The sequence below is a fragment of the Choloepus didactylus genome, chromosome 22, assembly GCF_015220235.1.
Source record: "Choloepus didactylus isolate mChoDid1 chromosome 22, mChoDid1.pri, whole genome shotgun sequence".
Lineage (NCBI taxonomy): Eukaryota > Metazoa > Chordata > Mammalia > Pilosa > Megalonychidae > Choloepus > Choloepus didactylus.
Window position 1 is genome coordinate 44,352,288 of NC_051328.1, and position 15,887 is coordinate 44,368,174.

At 37.5% G+C, this 15,887-nt stretch overlaps 1 protein-coding gene across 14 annotated transcripts in view; it reads right to left on the reverse strand.

Moving 5' to 3' along the window:
- Positions 1 to 15,887, reverse strand: part of FANCA (FA complementation group A) — a 74,889-nt gene that overhangs the window by 55,630 nt on the left and 3,372 nt on the right. For all 14 annotated transcript variants that reach the window (XR_005213754.1, XR_005213756.1, XR_005213755.1 and 11 more), the window contains one exon: positions 15,055 to 15,128. Coding sequence is in view for 11 of the 14 variants with exons in the window: in XM_037815505.1 (XP_037671433.1) it covers positions 15,055 to 15,128 (74 nt within the window). In the remaining 3 variants the exon portion in view is untranslated. The remainder of the gene's footprint in view (positions 1 to 15,054; positions 15,129 to 15,887) is intronic.

The following is a 15,887-nucleotide window of genomic DNA, read 5'->3' on the forward strand; positions in this document are numbered from 1 at the left end:
TACTTGGACAACTCTCTGAAATTATTTTAGAAAAACCCTTCAAATCTAGAGTCATACCTTTTCATCATTCTGAACTTATAAATATACCTTTCTCTATTTTCTTGATCAGACTTGACAAAGGTTTATCTATATGACTATTTTTAAAAGAAATAGTACTTGATTTGATTCATCTACTGTCTACTTTTTTTTTCCTTTAATTTTATTTAGATTGTTCACATACCAAACAATTATCCAAAGATCCAAAGTGCACAATCAATTGCCCACAGTACCATCATAAAGCCATGCATCCATCATCACAATTTTTTTTTTTCCTATTTTTAGAACATCTTCATTACTCCAGAAAAGAAATAAAGACGGAAAAGGAAACTCAAATCCTCCCATACCCCTAACCACCCCATCCATTACTGATTCATAGTTTTGGTATAGTACATTTGTTACTGTTGATGAAAGAATGTCAAAATACTGTTAACTGTAACACACAGTTTGCAATAGGTATATATTTTTTCCCTATATACCACTCTATTATTAGCTTCTAGTTATTGTATCATACATTTGTTCTAGCTCATGAAAAAGATTTCTAATGTTTGTACAGTTAATCACGGACATTGTCCACCACAAGATTCACTGTTTTATACATTCCCATCTTTTAACATCCAACTTTGCTTCTGCTGACATACACGACTCTGAGCTTCCTCTTTCCACCACATTCACACACTATTCAGCACTGTTAGTTATTCTCACGATAACATGCCACCATCACCTCTGTCCACTTCCAAACACTTAGGTTCAACCTAGTTGAACCTTCTGCTCATAATAAGCAACCGCTCCCCATTCTTTAGCCTTGTTCTATATCCTGGTAACTTATATTTCATGTCTATGAGTTTGCATATTATAATTAGTTCACATCAGTGAGACCTTGCAATATCTGTCCTTATGTGTCTGACTTATTTCACTCAGTGTAGTGTCCTCAAGGTTTCTTCATCAACCCATTTTTGTTTTTTTCTTCAAGACGGTTTTGTTCACCTACCATACGGAAAGTAAACAATCAGTGGTTCCCTGTATAGTTACATATTTATGTATTCACCACCATCACCGCGATCTATGTAAGGACATCTCCATTTCTTCCACAAAGGGGGAAGAGTCAAAGAAGGTAGAGACACAAAGAAAAAGAAAGAATTAAAAAAAAAACATGACAGCTAAAAAGCAACAAAAGGAAAGACAGAATTAAACTAAAGTAGAATAAAAGAGTCAGACAACATCACCAATGCCAAGAGTCCCACATCCCTCCCTTACGTCCCCCTCTTACACGCATTTAGCTTTGGTATATTGCCTTTGTTACATTAAAGGAAGCATAATACAAAGTTTCTGATAACTACAGTATCTAGTTTGCATTGATTGTATTTTTTTCCCCAATACCATCCTATTTTTAACACCTTGCAATGCTGACATTCATTTGTTCTCCCTCATGTAAAAACATGTTTGTACACTCTATCACAATTGTTGAACACTCTAGGTTTCACCAAGTTATACAGTCCCAGTCTTTATCTTTCCTCTTTCCTTCTGGTGTCCCACATGCTCCTAACTGTCTTCTTTCAACCATACTCACACTCATCTTTGCTCAGTGTACTTACATTTCTATGCTACCATCACCCAAAATTGTGTTCCAAACCTCTCAGTCCTGTCTTTTCCTATCTGTCCGTAGTGCTCCCTGTAGCATTTCCTGTAGGGCAGGTATCTTGTTCACAAACTCTCTCAATGTCTGTTTGTTAGAGAATATTTTAAGCCCTCCCTCATATTTGAAGGACAGTTTTGCTGGATATAGAATTCTTGGTTGGCGGTTTTTCTCTTTCTGAATCTTAAATACATCACACCACTTCCTTCTTGCCTCCATGGTTTCTAATGAGAAATCCGCACATAGTCTTATCAAGCTTCCTTTGTATGTGATGGATCGCTTTTCTTCTGCTGCTTTCAGAATTCTCTCCTTATCTTTGACATTTGGTAACCTGATTATTACATGTCCTGGTGTAGGTCTATTCAGATCTATTCTGTTTGGAGTATGCTGCGCTTCTTGGATCTGCAATTTTATGTCTTTCATAAGAGATGGGAAAATTTCATTGATCATTTCCTCTATTATTGCTTCTGCCCCTTTTCCCTTCTCTTCTTCTTCTGGGACACCCATGACATGTACCTTCATGCGCTTCATGTTGTCATTTAATTCCCTGAGATGTTGCTCATATTTTTCCATTCTTTTCCCTATCTGTTCGTGTGTAGGACTTCAGGTGCCTTGTTCTCCAGTTCCTGGGTGTTTTCTTCTGCCTCTTGGGATCTGCTGTTGTGTCTCCATTGCGTTTTTCATCTCCTGTGTTGTGCCTATCATTTCCATAGATTCTGCCAGTTGTTTTTTCAAACTTTCAATTTCTACCTTATGTTTGCCCAGTGTTTTCTTTATAGCCTTCATCTCTTTTGTCATATCTTCCCTGAACTTGTTGATTTGGTTTTTTATTTGATTTAGCATAGTTCTTTGAAAATCTTTAATAGATTGTTTCACTGAAGTGAAACAATATCTCAACTGTATCTTGATTGAGCTGTAAGTTTGTTCCTTTGACTGGGCCCATCTTCGTTTTTCCTAGTACAGATTGTAGTTTTCTATTGTCTAGGCATCTGGTTTCCTTGGTTGCCCCCGTCAGGTTTTCCCAGACCAGAGCGTGTTCAGGTCTCAGAATGGGGTTATATTCAGGGCGTGTCTTAGAGAAATGACAGACTTTCCTGTGAGGTCTCCAGTCACTGTGCTTTTCCTAACCTGCCCAGCAGGTGGCACCTGCCTGCCTGTGGCTCCCGACTGGTATAAGGAGGTACGGCCTCCTTACTTCCTGTTTTGGTTGTTTTCCCCCAGGCTCTGTGGTCTGGTTCTGAAGGGGAAGCTGGCCCCCACTTCCTGACTCTTACAGAAGATACACCCCCTAGGGAGTTATCATCTGCATTTGAATTGTCTTCCTGACAACTTCCACCCCTGTCTGGGTCAGAGCACTGCGAACTGAAAATGGCTACAGCTCTCTCTTCTGAGCCCTTCAGGTTGAGGGAGCGAAAAAAGGGACACAGAGCCCTCTTTTGGAGCCAGTACACAGCCCCCCAGTTTCACTCGTCGGCTGGAGGTAATACCCGGTCTTCTGGGCTCCCCCTCCCAGGTCAGACAAGTCTTCTGGTTTTTTAAGGGCAGCTGTCACTAAAAGCCTCTGTCTGCCTGTTGGGGGTTTGTAGCTTGTATTCAGCAGTCCACATTTGTTAATTAAAACCCCAGCTGGAGCTCAACTGAGCTATATTCGCTTGCTTGGACAGTGCTGCTAGTTTCTACCACAGTGAGGATTTGCAGTTCAGCCTGCCGTGGGAGAAGGGGCTCTAGGCACGGTTCCACAGCTTTTACTTACTGATCTCAGGCATTCCTCCCAATCCAGGTTGGTGTACAATGTGTGGACAGTCACGGCTGTCCCCCAGCAGTTATTCCAGATTATTTGCTAGTTGTTCCTTGTTGTTTATTAGTTGTTCCAGGGAACTGAATAAATTCTACCCCTCTCTGTGCTCCATCTTGCCCCTCACTCCCTTCTACTTTTTTTTAAACTTAAATTTGAAATCTTAGTTCATTTATTTTCTGTTTTCTAATAAATATATTCACTCAAGTCTGTATGTTTCATCACGTTATCACTTTGGCTGTAACCCACAGGTTTCAACAAAGACAACTCTTGCTGTGATTCATTTATAAGTAGTTTTATAATTCCAAGTATTTTTTTGTTTTAATTTTTTAATGAGTATTGCCACCTTAAGAATATTAAGTCTTACAATCCATGAACATGGGATGTCTTCCCACTTATTTAGGTCATCTTTAATTTCTTTCAACAATGTTTTCTAGTTTTAAGTTAATGAGTCTTACACTACTTTAAATTTATTCCTAGCTTATTCGTTTTGACACTCTTCTTTTAAATGGCACTGCTTTCTTAATTTTGTTTTCAGATTGTTCATTGCTACTGCATAGAAATACAACTAATTCTTGCATACTGATCTCATATCCTGCAACCTCGACCTCATTTTAAACCTCAGACAGCTATTTCTGTGTGTGGATTTCCTGGGAGTTTCGATGTACAAGATCATGTCATCTGCAAATAGTTTCCAATCTAAAAGCTTTTAATTTCATTTTCTTGCCTAAGTGTCCTGGCTAGAACCTCCACTATAATACTGAATACAAGAGCGAACAACCTGGTCTTGTTCATCCTGGGGGGAAAGTTTTCAGTCTGTCGCCACTGAGTTGGATGTTAACGACTGTTTCTCATGGATGCCCTTTATAGGGTTGGAAGTTTCCTTCTATTACAAGTTTGCTGGACATTTCTATCATGAGAGTACTGGAGCTCGTCAAACGCTTTTTCTGCATCTGAAACAAGCAAGTGGCTCTTATTCTTTATTCTATGGATATGATTTCTTATTTTAACATTAATTGATTTTCAGATGTTAAACCAAGTTTGTTAACCAAGGGATATTTCTCATTTGGTCATGGTGTATAACGCTCTTTCTGTGTTGCTGGATTCAGTTTGCTAATATTTTGCTGAGCATTTTTCTGTCTATAATCACGAGGCATGGTGGGTGTAGTTTTCATATGGCATCAGGGCAGTGCTGGCCTCATGCAATAAGTCAGAAGTGCTCCATTCTCCTCTATGTTCTGAAATACTTGACAAAGGAGCAGCATTATTCCTTCTTTCAATGTTTGGTGGCTGTGCCGATTTGGATGTATTATGTCCCCAAAATGCCATGTTCTTTGATGCAATCTTGTGGGGGCTGATGTATTAGTGTTGAAAAGGTTGGAACCTATTGGTTCAGTGTTTCCATGGAGATGTGACTCAATCAACTGTAGATGAGACCTTTCATTGGATTATTTTTATGGAGGTGTTGCCCCACCCATTCAGGGTGGGTCTTTATTGGATCACTGTAATACTTTAAAAAGAGCCACACAGGCCCAGACACAGAGCAGCTCACAGTGACATTTGGAGAGCAGTTGCAGCTGAGAGACATTTTAAAGACAGCTGTTGAAAGCAGACTTTTGCTGACATTTTGGAGAATGCCATTTTGAAATGTAACCTGGGAGGAAGTAGACGCCAGCCACGTGCGTTCCCAGCTAACAGAGGTTTTCCGGATGCCAATGGCCTTTCTCCAGTGATGGTACCCTATGGTTGATGCCTTACCTTGGACACTTTGTGGTCTTAAGACTGTAACTTTGTAACCAAATAAATGTCCTTTATAAAAGTCAATCCATTTCTGGTATTTTGCATTCTGGCAGCAGCAAACCGAAACAGTGGCATTCACCAATGAGGCAATCTGGGCCTGGAATTTAATTTGTGGTGAGATTTTAAATAACTAATTTCTATACTTGGTCTACTTAGATTTTCTTTTTAAGTCAGTCTCTGTAACTTGTGTCTTAATAAAAATTTACCCATTTCATCTATTTTCTAATTTAGTGGCATAAGCTATTCCTTTCTTTAAGGTTGGTGGATGATGTCTCGTTCATTCCTGACTTGGGTCATTTGTTGCTTATTTTTTTTCTAGGTCAGTCTAGCTAAATAACTGTCAATTTTCCTGATTGCTTTCAAAGAACAAATCTTTTGTTTTACTGATTTTCTCTATTTTTATGTTTTCTATTTCATCAATTTCCACTCTGATCTTTATTATTTTCTCCCTTCTACTTGCTTTGACTTCAGTTTGCTTTTTGTTTTCAGTTTTTTAAGGGGGCAGCTTAGTTGCTGATTTGAGATCTTTCTTTTCTAATATAGGTTTTCTGTTATAAATTTCCCTCTAGGCACTTGATTACCTGCATCCAATAAACTTTCGTATTATGTGTTTTCATTTTCATTCAGCTCAAAATATTGTGTGTATAGGCTAGTAAAAGGGTTTTAATGTAGTTAAATTTATTTATCTTTTCTTTTATAGCTTCTGGGTTTTATGTCATATTTAGGCCTTTCCCACTTCAGCATTCTAAAGAGTCTTCTGTGATTTCTTCTAATACTTGTATAGTTTCATCCCCCCCCACCACCACCCCTGCTTTGATTCTTTGATGCATCTAGAATTTTTCTAATACAAGGTAAATATAGGCATACCTCGGAGATATTGCGGGTTTGGTTCCAAATCACTGTAATAAAGTGACTATCACAATAAAGCAAGGTACACAAATTTTTTGGTTTCCTAGTGTATATAAAAGTTATGTTTACACTATACAGCAGTATATTAAGTGTGCAATAGCAATCTGCCCCCCAAAAAACAATATACATACTTTAAATAAAAAATACTTTACCGCTAAAAATGCTAAGCCTTATCTGGGCCTTCAGTAAGTCATAATCTTTCTGCTGGTGGAGGGTCTTGCCTCGATGCTGACAGCTGCTGACTGATCCAGGTGGCGGTGGCTGAATGCTGGGGTGGCTGTGGCAATTTCTTAAAATAAGACAACAACGAAGTTTGCTGAATCGACTGACTCCTCCTTTCACGAAAGATTTCTCTGTAGGATGCAATGCTGTTTGATAGCATTTTAAGCACAGTAGAACTTCTTTCAAAACTAGAGTCAGTCCTCTCAAGCCCTGCCACTGCTTTATCAACTAAGTTTATGTAATATTCTAAATCCTTTGTTACCATTTCAACAATGTTCACATCTACACCAGAAGTAGATTCCATCTCAAGAAACCACTTTCTTTGCTAATCCCTAAGATGCAACTCCCCAACTGTTAGTCTGACCATGAGATCGCAGCATTTCAGTCACATCTTCAGGCTCCACTTCTAACTCCAGTTCTCTTGCTATTTTCACCACACCTGCAGTTACTCCCTCCACTGAAGTCTTGAACCCTTCAAAGTCATCCATGAGGGTTGGAACAAACTTCTTCCAAACTCCAGTTAATGTTGGTGTTCTGACCTCCTCCCATGGTTCACGGAGGCTCTTCACGGCACCTAGAACGGCGAGTCCTTTCCAGAAGGTTTTCAATTGACTTTGCCTAGATCCATCACAGGAATCACTATCTATGGCAGCCATAGCCTTAAAAAATGTATTTCTTAAATAATAAGGCTTGCAAGTTGAAATTACTCCTTGATCCATAGGCTATACAAAATGGATACTGTGTTAGCAGGTACGAAAACATTAGTCTCGCTGCACATCTCCATCAGAGCTCTCAGGTGACCTGGTGCACTGTAAACAGTAATATTTTGAAAAGAAGCTTTTTTTCAGAGCAGTAGGTCTCAACAGCAGGTTTAAAATATTCAATAAATCATGTTGTAAACAGATGTGCTGTCACCCAGGCTATGTTGTGCCATTTGTAAAGCAAAGACGGTAGAATTGGCATAATTCTAAAGGGCAGTAGGATTTTCCAAATGATACATTAACAGTAGGAAACTTTAATACATCACTTTCAATAATGGGTAGAACATCTGGCCAGAAGATCAATAAAGAAATACAAGACTTGAACAATACTGTAAACCAACTAGACCTAACAGATGTATATACAAACTTCACCAACAGCAGAACACACCTTCTTCTCAAGTGCACATGGATCATTCTCCAGGACAGACCCTATGCTGGGTCAAAAACAAGTCTCAAAAAATTCAAAAATATTGAAATCATACCATAAATATTCTCCAACCACAACAGAATGAAGCTAGAAATCAGTAACAGTGGGAGAAATGGAAAATCCACAAATATGTGGAAATTAAACTATATTTTCTTAAACAAACAATGGGTTAAAGAGGAAATCAAAAAGCAAAATGAGGAAATATCCTGAGGCGAAAATCAAAATACAACATACCAAAACTTATGGAATGCAAGGAAGGCAGTGTTGAGGGGGAAATTTATAGCTCTAAATGCTTACGTTAAAAAAGAAGAACAACTAAAAGAATTAAATATCTAGGAATAAATTTAACCAAGAATGTAAAGGAACTGTACACAGACAACTACGACACATTGCTAAAAGAAATCAAGAAAGACCTGAATAAATGGAAGGACATTCTGTGTTCATGATCTGGAAGACTATTGTTAAGATGTCAATCCTACCCAAATTGATCTATAGATTCAATGCAAACCAATCAAAATTCCAACAGCCTACTTTACAGAAATGGAAAAGCTAATTATAAAATTTATATGGAAAAGTAAGGGGCTTCAAATAGCCAAAATTATCTTGAAAAAGAAGAATGAAGTGGGAGGACTCACGGCTCCTGACTTTAAAGTATATTATAAAGCCACAGTGGTCAAAACAGCATGATACTGGCATAAAGACAGACATTTTGACCCATGGAATTGAACTGAGCATTCAGAAACACACTCTCAGATCTATGGTCAATTGATTTTTGACAAGGCCCCCAAATCCACTCAACTGGGACAGAACAGTCTCTTCAATGAATGGTGTTGGGAGAACCGCACATCCATATGCAAAAGAATGAAAGAGGACCCCTACTTCACACTCTATACAAAAATTAATTCAAAATTAATTTTAAAAACCTGCTATAAGAGCCAGAACCATAAAACTCCTATTAGAAAATATAGGGAAATATCTTCAAGGTCTAATGACAGGAGGTATCTTCCTAGACCTTATGCCCAAAGCACAAGCAACGTAAGAAAAAGTAGATACATGGAACCTCCTCAAAACTGAATAATTCTGTGATTCAAAGGACTTTGTCAAAAGGGTGAAAAGGCAGCTGATTCAATGGGAGAAGATATTTGGAAAGCCCATATCTGGTAAGGGTTTGATATCCGGAACATACAAAGAAATCCAACAACTCAACAATAAAAAGATGAAGAGCCCAATTAAAAAATGGGCAAAAGACATGAATAGATATTTTTCCAAAGAGGAAGTACAGATGGCTAAAAAGCACATGAAAAGATGCTCAGCCTCACTAGCTATTAGGAAATGCAAATCAAAACCACAGTGAGATATATCTCACACCTACTAGAATGGCCGCTATTAAACAAACAGGAAACTACAAGTGTTGGAGAGGATGTGTGAAACAGGAACACTTATTCACTGCTGGTGGGAATGTAAAAATGCTACAGCTGCTGTGGAAGACAGCCTGGCAGTTCCTCAGGAAGCTAAATACAGAGTTGCCTTATGACCCAGCAAATCCCACGACTTGGGATATGCCCAGAAAATTTGAAAGCAGAGGCGCAGACATCTGCACACCAATGTTCACAGCAGCATTATCCACAATTGCCAAAAGATGGGAACAATCCAAGTGTCCATCAAGAGATGAATGGATAAACAAAATGTGGTACATACACATGATGGAATATTATTCAACATTAAGGAGGAATGAAGTCCTGAAGCATGTGACAACATGGATGAACCTTGAGGACATTATGTTAAGTGAAATAAGTCAAACACAAAAGGACAAACATTGTATGATCTCACTGATAGGAACTAATTATAACATGTAAACTCATAAATATAAAATATAGAATATAAATTACCAGGATATAGAAAGAGGCTAAGGAATGTGAAGCCATCATTTAATACGTTCAGAATGTTTAACTAGGCTGAACTCAAATGTTTGGAAATGGATAGAGGTGATGGTAGCATATTATTTTGTGAGAATAATTAATCGTACTAAATGGTGTGTGAATGTGGTGGAAACGGTAAGTTTAGAGTCATGTATGCTACCTGAAGGAAAAGTGGAGGTTAAACCCTGGGAATGTATAACACAGTGAATCTTGTGATGACTGTGATTAAATGTACAAATATAAAAAAAAATTTTTAAAGTTCTTTCATGAACTAGAACAAACGTACAATGTGATTACAAGGAGTTAATAATGGGGTATATGGGAAAAAATGTACCTATTGCAAACTATGGACTAGAGTTAACAGTAATATTTTAATACTCTCTCATCAACAGTAACAAATGAGTAACAAATGTACTACACCACCACAATGGTCAACAATGGGGGGGATAAGGGGTATGGGAGGACTGGGGTTTTATTTTTAATTCTTGTTTCTTTTCTGAAGTAATGAAAACATTCTAAAACTGATCATGGGAAAGTATGCACAATCATGTGATGACAATGTGAGCCACTGATTGTATACTTTGGATGGTTTGAATGGTGTGTGAATATATCTCAATGAAATTTGAAAAAAAAATCTTTGATTTAAAAAAAAAAAGAAGAAATACCTTAAATCAAAGACCTAACTTAAAACTGGAAAAACGCAAAAAAAACAAACTAAACCCAAAATGAGCAGAAGGAAGGAAATAAAGACTAGAGTAGAGATAAATGAAATAGAAAACTAAAAAAGAGAAAGTATCAACAAAACCAAAAGTTGGTTTTTTGAGATCAATAAAATTGACCAACCTTTAGTTAGACTAACAAAGAAAAAAAAAGAAAGGGTACGAATAATTGAAAAACAAAAATAAAAAGGAGGACATTACTCTGATCCCGCTGAAACAAAAAGAACTATAAGAGGATTCTATGAATAACTATACAATCATTTAGATATCCTAGACAAAATGGACATATTTTGAGAAATACACACACTACCTATGCTGACTCAAGAAGAAATAGACACACCCCCTTTTAATATGAACAAGTTAGGGTGGTCACAGCCTAGACACCCCTGAAGATGGAGAAAGTGAGAGGAAGGGGTAGCAACAAACAAGATAAGATTTAACAAAGGTCTACGAATACTGAAACTTTATATAAATATATGTATACTTTTTAGAAGCTGGGGTGTTGGAATAGCTGGAAGGAGGTAAATGACGTGGTGGATCTGTAACCTATAACATCCTTTGACATTTGCTCTATAGCTACTTGTTCAATTGTGCTTTGAAAGTCTTCACCTTTCTGTACATACCCTGTATCTTATACTACGGAAAGAACTGAAACTGCGGAACCGTAACCCATGACATTCTTTGAAAGTTATCACTGTTTTGTATATATGTTAAAGTTCACAATTTAAAAAATGCATAAAAAAAGAAGAAGAAGAGGAAATAAGCGATCTCAACAAATCAATCACTGGTAAACAGATCAAATCACTAATCAAAAACCTTCCCATGAAGAAAAGCCCAGGACCAGATGGCTTCACAGCGGAATTTTACCAAACATTCCAAGAAGACTTAATTCCAATTCTACTCAATCTCCTCCAAAAAAATTGAAGAGGAGGGAACACTCCTTAATTCAATTAATGAGGCTAATACCATCCTCATACCAAAGCCAGATAAAGACACCACAAGGAAAGAAAAAAGTACAAACTAATGTCTGTTATTAATATAAATGCAAAAAGTCTTCAACAAAATACTAGCAAACCAAATCCAACAGCATATTAAAAGAATTATACACCATGATCAAGTGGGATTTATCCCAGATATGCAAAGCTGGTTCACATAAGAAAATCAATTAACATAATACACACATTAACACAATGAAGGACAAAATCCACATGATCATTTCAATTGATCCAGAAAAGGCATTTGACAAAATCCAGCACTTCTGCAACATGACAAAGGGCATACAGGAAAAGCCCAAACATCCTGCTTAAGAGTGAAAGACTGAAAGCTTTCCCTCTAAGATCAGGAATAAGACAAGCATGCCCACTGTCGTCACTGTTATTCAACACTGTACTGCAAGTTCTTGCCACAGCAATTAGGCAAGAAAAAAAAATAAAAGGCATCCAAATTGGAAAGGAAGAAACAAAACACTTTCCCTGTTTGCGCATGACGTGATCCTATAGAGAGAAAATCCTGAAAAATCCACAAGAAAGCTCTTAGAGCTAATAAATTAATTCAGCAAAGTGGTGGGGTATAAGATCAACACCCAAAAATCAAGTGTTTATAGACACAAGCAATGAACAATCCAAAGAAAAAATCAAGAACAAAATTCCATTCCCAATAGCAAATAAAAGAATCAAATATTTAGGAATAAATCTAACCAAGGATGTAAAGGACTTGCACAAAGAAAACTACAAAACATTGCTAAAAGGAATCAAAGAAGACCTAAATAAACGGAAGGACAGTCCATGTTCATGGATTGGAAGGCTAAATACCATTAAGATGTCAGTCTTATCCAAAGCAATTTGTAGATTCCATGCAATCCCAATCAAAATTTCAAAAACCTTCTTTGCAAAAATGGAAAAGCCCTTCATCAAACATATATGGAAGGGTAAGAAGCCCCAAAATAGCTAAAGCCATCTTGAAAAAGAAGAATGAAGTTGGAGGATTCACTCTTCCTGATCTTAAAACTTATTACACTTCCTGGAGACATGGGACACACATTCTGGGAAGGAGCCTGACCCTGGCATCGAGGGATTAAGAGTGCTTTTTGACCAAAAGGGGGAAAGAAAGGCAACAAAATAAGGTTTTAGTGGCTAAGACAGTTCAAATAGAGTCAAGAGGCTGTCCTGGAGGTTACTCCTATGCAACGTCCACCTAGGTATGCCAAATGACCACAGCATGATAAGGCCAAGTCAACAGGAGTCCCGAAAACCTTAAAGAATACCTGGATCCCTATCTGGGACTCTACAAAAGTTTCACTCACTAAGTTTATTCTTCAGAGACTTAAATCCTTTAGAGAGCTCCTGTGCCAGCTGGGTCCCCAAACCCAGAGCAATAGCCTCTTCAAGAACATCAACAAGATGTGCCCCCTTTGCTCATAAAGTTGACACCCCTTTTCAACATGAACAGGTTAGGGTGGTCACTGCCTACACATCCCTGAAGATCAGGAAAGTGCTTAAACCAGAGGAAGATGTAGCAAAAGACAAGATGGAATTTAACAAAGGATTATGAATACTGAATATTTATACAATTTTCTTCCTTAGTTGCTAGGGTACTAGAATAGCTAGAAGGAAAGAACTGAAATGGTGCAACTATAACCCATAGCATCCTTTGAAATTTGTTCTATAGCTACTTGTTATATTGTAATTTGAAAGCTTTACCTTTTCGTACATATTATTTCACAATAAGGAAATAACTGAAACTATGGTACTATAGCTCATAACAACTTTGGAGATTTTCTATTATCTACTTGTTAAACCATACTTTGAAAGATATTACCTTTTGTATATATGTTATATTTTATATTAAGGTAATAACAGAAACTGTAGAACTGTAACCTTTTTTTTTAATTCGCTCTCTAACCACTTGCTAAATTGCACTTGGAAAGTTATTGTTTTTATGTATACATGTTATATCTGACAATGAAAAATACAAAAAGTATTATTTTAAGACATAAAAAAAAAACTTACTACAAAGGCATAGTAATCAAAATAGCACGGTACTGGCACAAGGACAGACATATAGACCAATGGAATCAAACTGAGAGCTCAGAAATCAACCCTCACACTTACGGCCAACTGATTTTTGACACGGAGGCAAAGACCACTGAATTGGTAAAGAAAAGTCTCTTCAACAAATAGTGAGAGGAAAATTAGATCTCCATTTGGGGAAAGAAAAAAAAAAAAGAGCACCCCTACTTCACACCTTATACAAAAATGAACTCAAAATGGATCAAAGACATAAATACAAGAGCCAGAACTATCAAACTCCTAGAAGAAAACCTAGAAAAGCATCTTCAGACCTTGTGTTAAGCAATGGTTTCTTGGACTTTACAACCCAAAGCACAAGCAACAACAACAAAAAAAGATAAATGGAACCTCATCAGAATTAAAAACTTTTGCAACTCAAAGGACATTATCATGTAAAGTCCAGTAAGAGGATTAAGATTCAGCCTGGGCCATGCCTTAACTGAAGTAACCTCAACAAAAAGTCCTATTTACAGCAGTTTTACACTCACAGGAATGGAGTAGCATTAAGAACATGATTTTGGGGGGTGTATACAGTTCCAAACCACCACACGACCCTATTAAAAACTGGGTAAAAGAAATGAATAGACATCTCTCCAAAGAAGAAAAACAAATGGACAGAAAGCACATGAAAAGCTGCTCAACGTCATTAGCCATCAGAGAAATGCAAATCAAAACCAGGAGAAACTTTTTCATATCCATTAGAATGGCTACTATTAAAAAAAAAAAAATAGAAAATAACAAGTGTCGGAGACACTGTGGAGAAACAGGAATACTCGCTCATTGTTGGTGGGAATGGAAAACGGTGCGGCTGCTGGGGAAGACAGTTTGGCAGCTCTTCAGGAAGTTACATATAGAATTACCACATGACCCAGCAATCCCATTTCTAGGTATATACCCAAAAGAAATGAAAGCAGGGATTTGAACAGATATTTGCACATGCATGTTCACAGTGGCATTACTCACAATTGCCAAAAGATGGAAGCAAATCAAGTGTCCATTAACCAATTAATGGATAAATACAATGTTATATTTGTATACAATGAAACTATAGCCAGTCCTAAAACAGAATGAAGTTCTGATACATGTGACAATATAGATGAACCTTGAAGACATCATATGGAGTGAATTAAGCCAGAAACAAAAGGACAAATATTGTATGACCTCGCTGATTTAAATAATTAGAATAAGTAAACTCATAGAATCAGAATCTAGAATATAGGTAATCAAGGGATGGGGTGGTGATAGGAAATGGGAAGTTAAGGCTTAAAATGCACAGGGTTCCTATTTGGAACGATGGAAATATTTTGGTAATGGATGGTGGTGATGGCAGCACAATACTGTGAATGTAATTAACAGCAATGAAATATGAAATGGAGTATTATTTAAAGGGGAAATGTTAGATTATAGATATGGTTACAAACAGAGATACAAAATAATAATAAAAAAACAATCCATAGAACTACCCTACACAGTGAACCCCAGGTTAAACCATGAACTAAAGTTAACAGTACAGTTATAAAAATGTGCTATCATCAACCATAACAAATGTTCCACACCAACGCAAGATTTATCACATACAAAAAAAGTTACCAAGTCTGTGCATAAGGACTTCAATTATAGCAAATGTTCTCTTTAAATAATAAAATAACATCTTTTCCAGGTGATTTTGGGCTTTGAAATATAAATAATTCATACTAGAGAAGACTACAAAAAGTAAATCACATGATATTAAAGTAATACTAAATTATCATTGGTACAATACCTTTCCAGCAGCTCCGGCAGGCTCACAGTCTTTTGTGTATGAAGGCACCAAACTGCTTCAAGCAGCAGAGAATTCTGAAGCAAATAACAGGGCTATCAGTCCCTCATGTGTGAGTTTTCCTAAGAAATGTTCAATCTGGGTTCTTAATCCTATGCTTTATTAAAAATTAAGTCAGAGTAACAAGCACATGCATAAAAAATATCTATTTTATCTGCTAGTTTCCAAATCCACAGGGCCTTTATTTAGGCGCTCACTCCGTAACATCTTTCATTTCTCCTCCTCCCCATGTCTACCACTTACATACTTCCTGACCCAGTCTCAAGTCCAATCCACTTCCAATCCTTTCTCCACACTGTGGCCAACATGACATTCCAAACACACAACGTGGAATCCTCGACTGGCTCCTCGGTTTTCAGGGTAAAGGTCAAGCTCTTCGCCTTGGCACTCGGGTCCCTCACCCGCAGCTCTGACAGACATCTGCCCCGCAGTCCCTTCACTCAGGTGACTTACCTGTGTTTAAACAGGCCAGACCCACTGCCCTCTGTGCCTCCCTGAGCCGACTCCCACTCCCCTTCAAACCCCAGTGCTACCTGCAGCTCCTCCAGGAAGCCTTCCCCAGTCATCTAATCCTTACAAATGTAGCTCTTCTCTCTGTATACCTGTGAACACCTGTGTTATCACAAGTCACACTGACGTTTTCCCCAACTAAACAGCAATCAGTAGTGACCAACAAATCAAACCAACTCTATAATGTGTGCTGGATAAAAGAATGGTGGAAACCAACAATGATAAACAGTCACTTTGGCTTTTTCTTTCCTTTTTCTATATCCTTG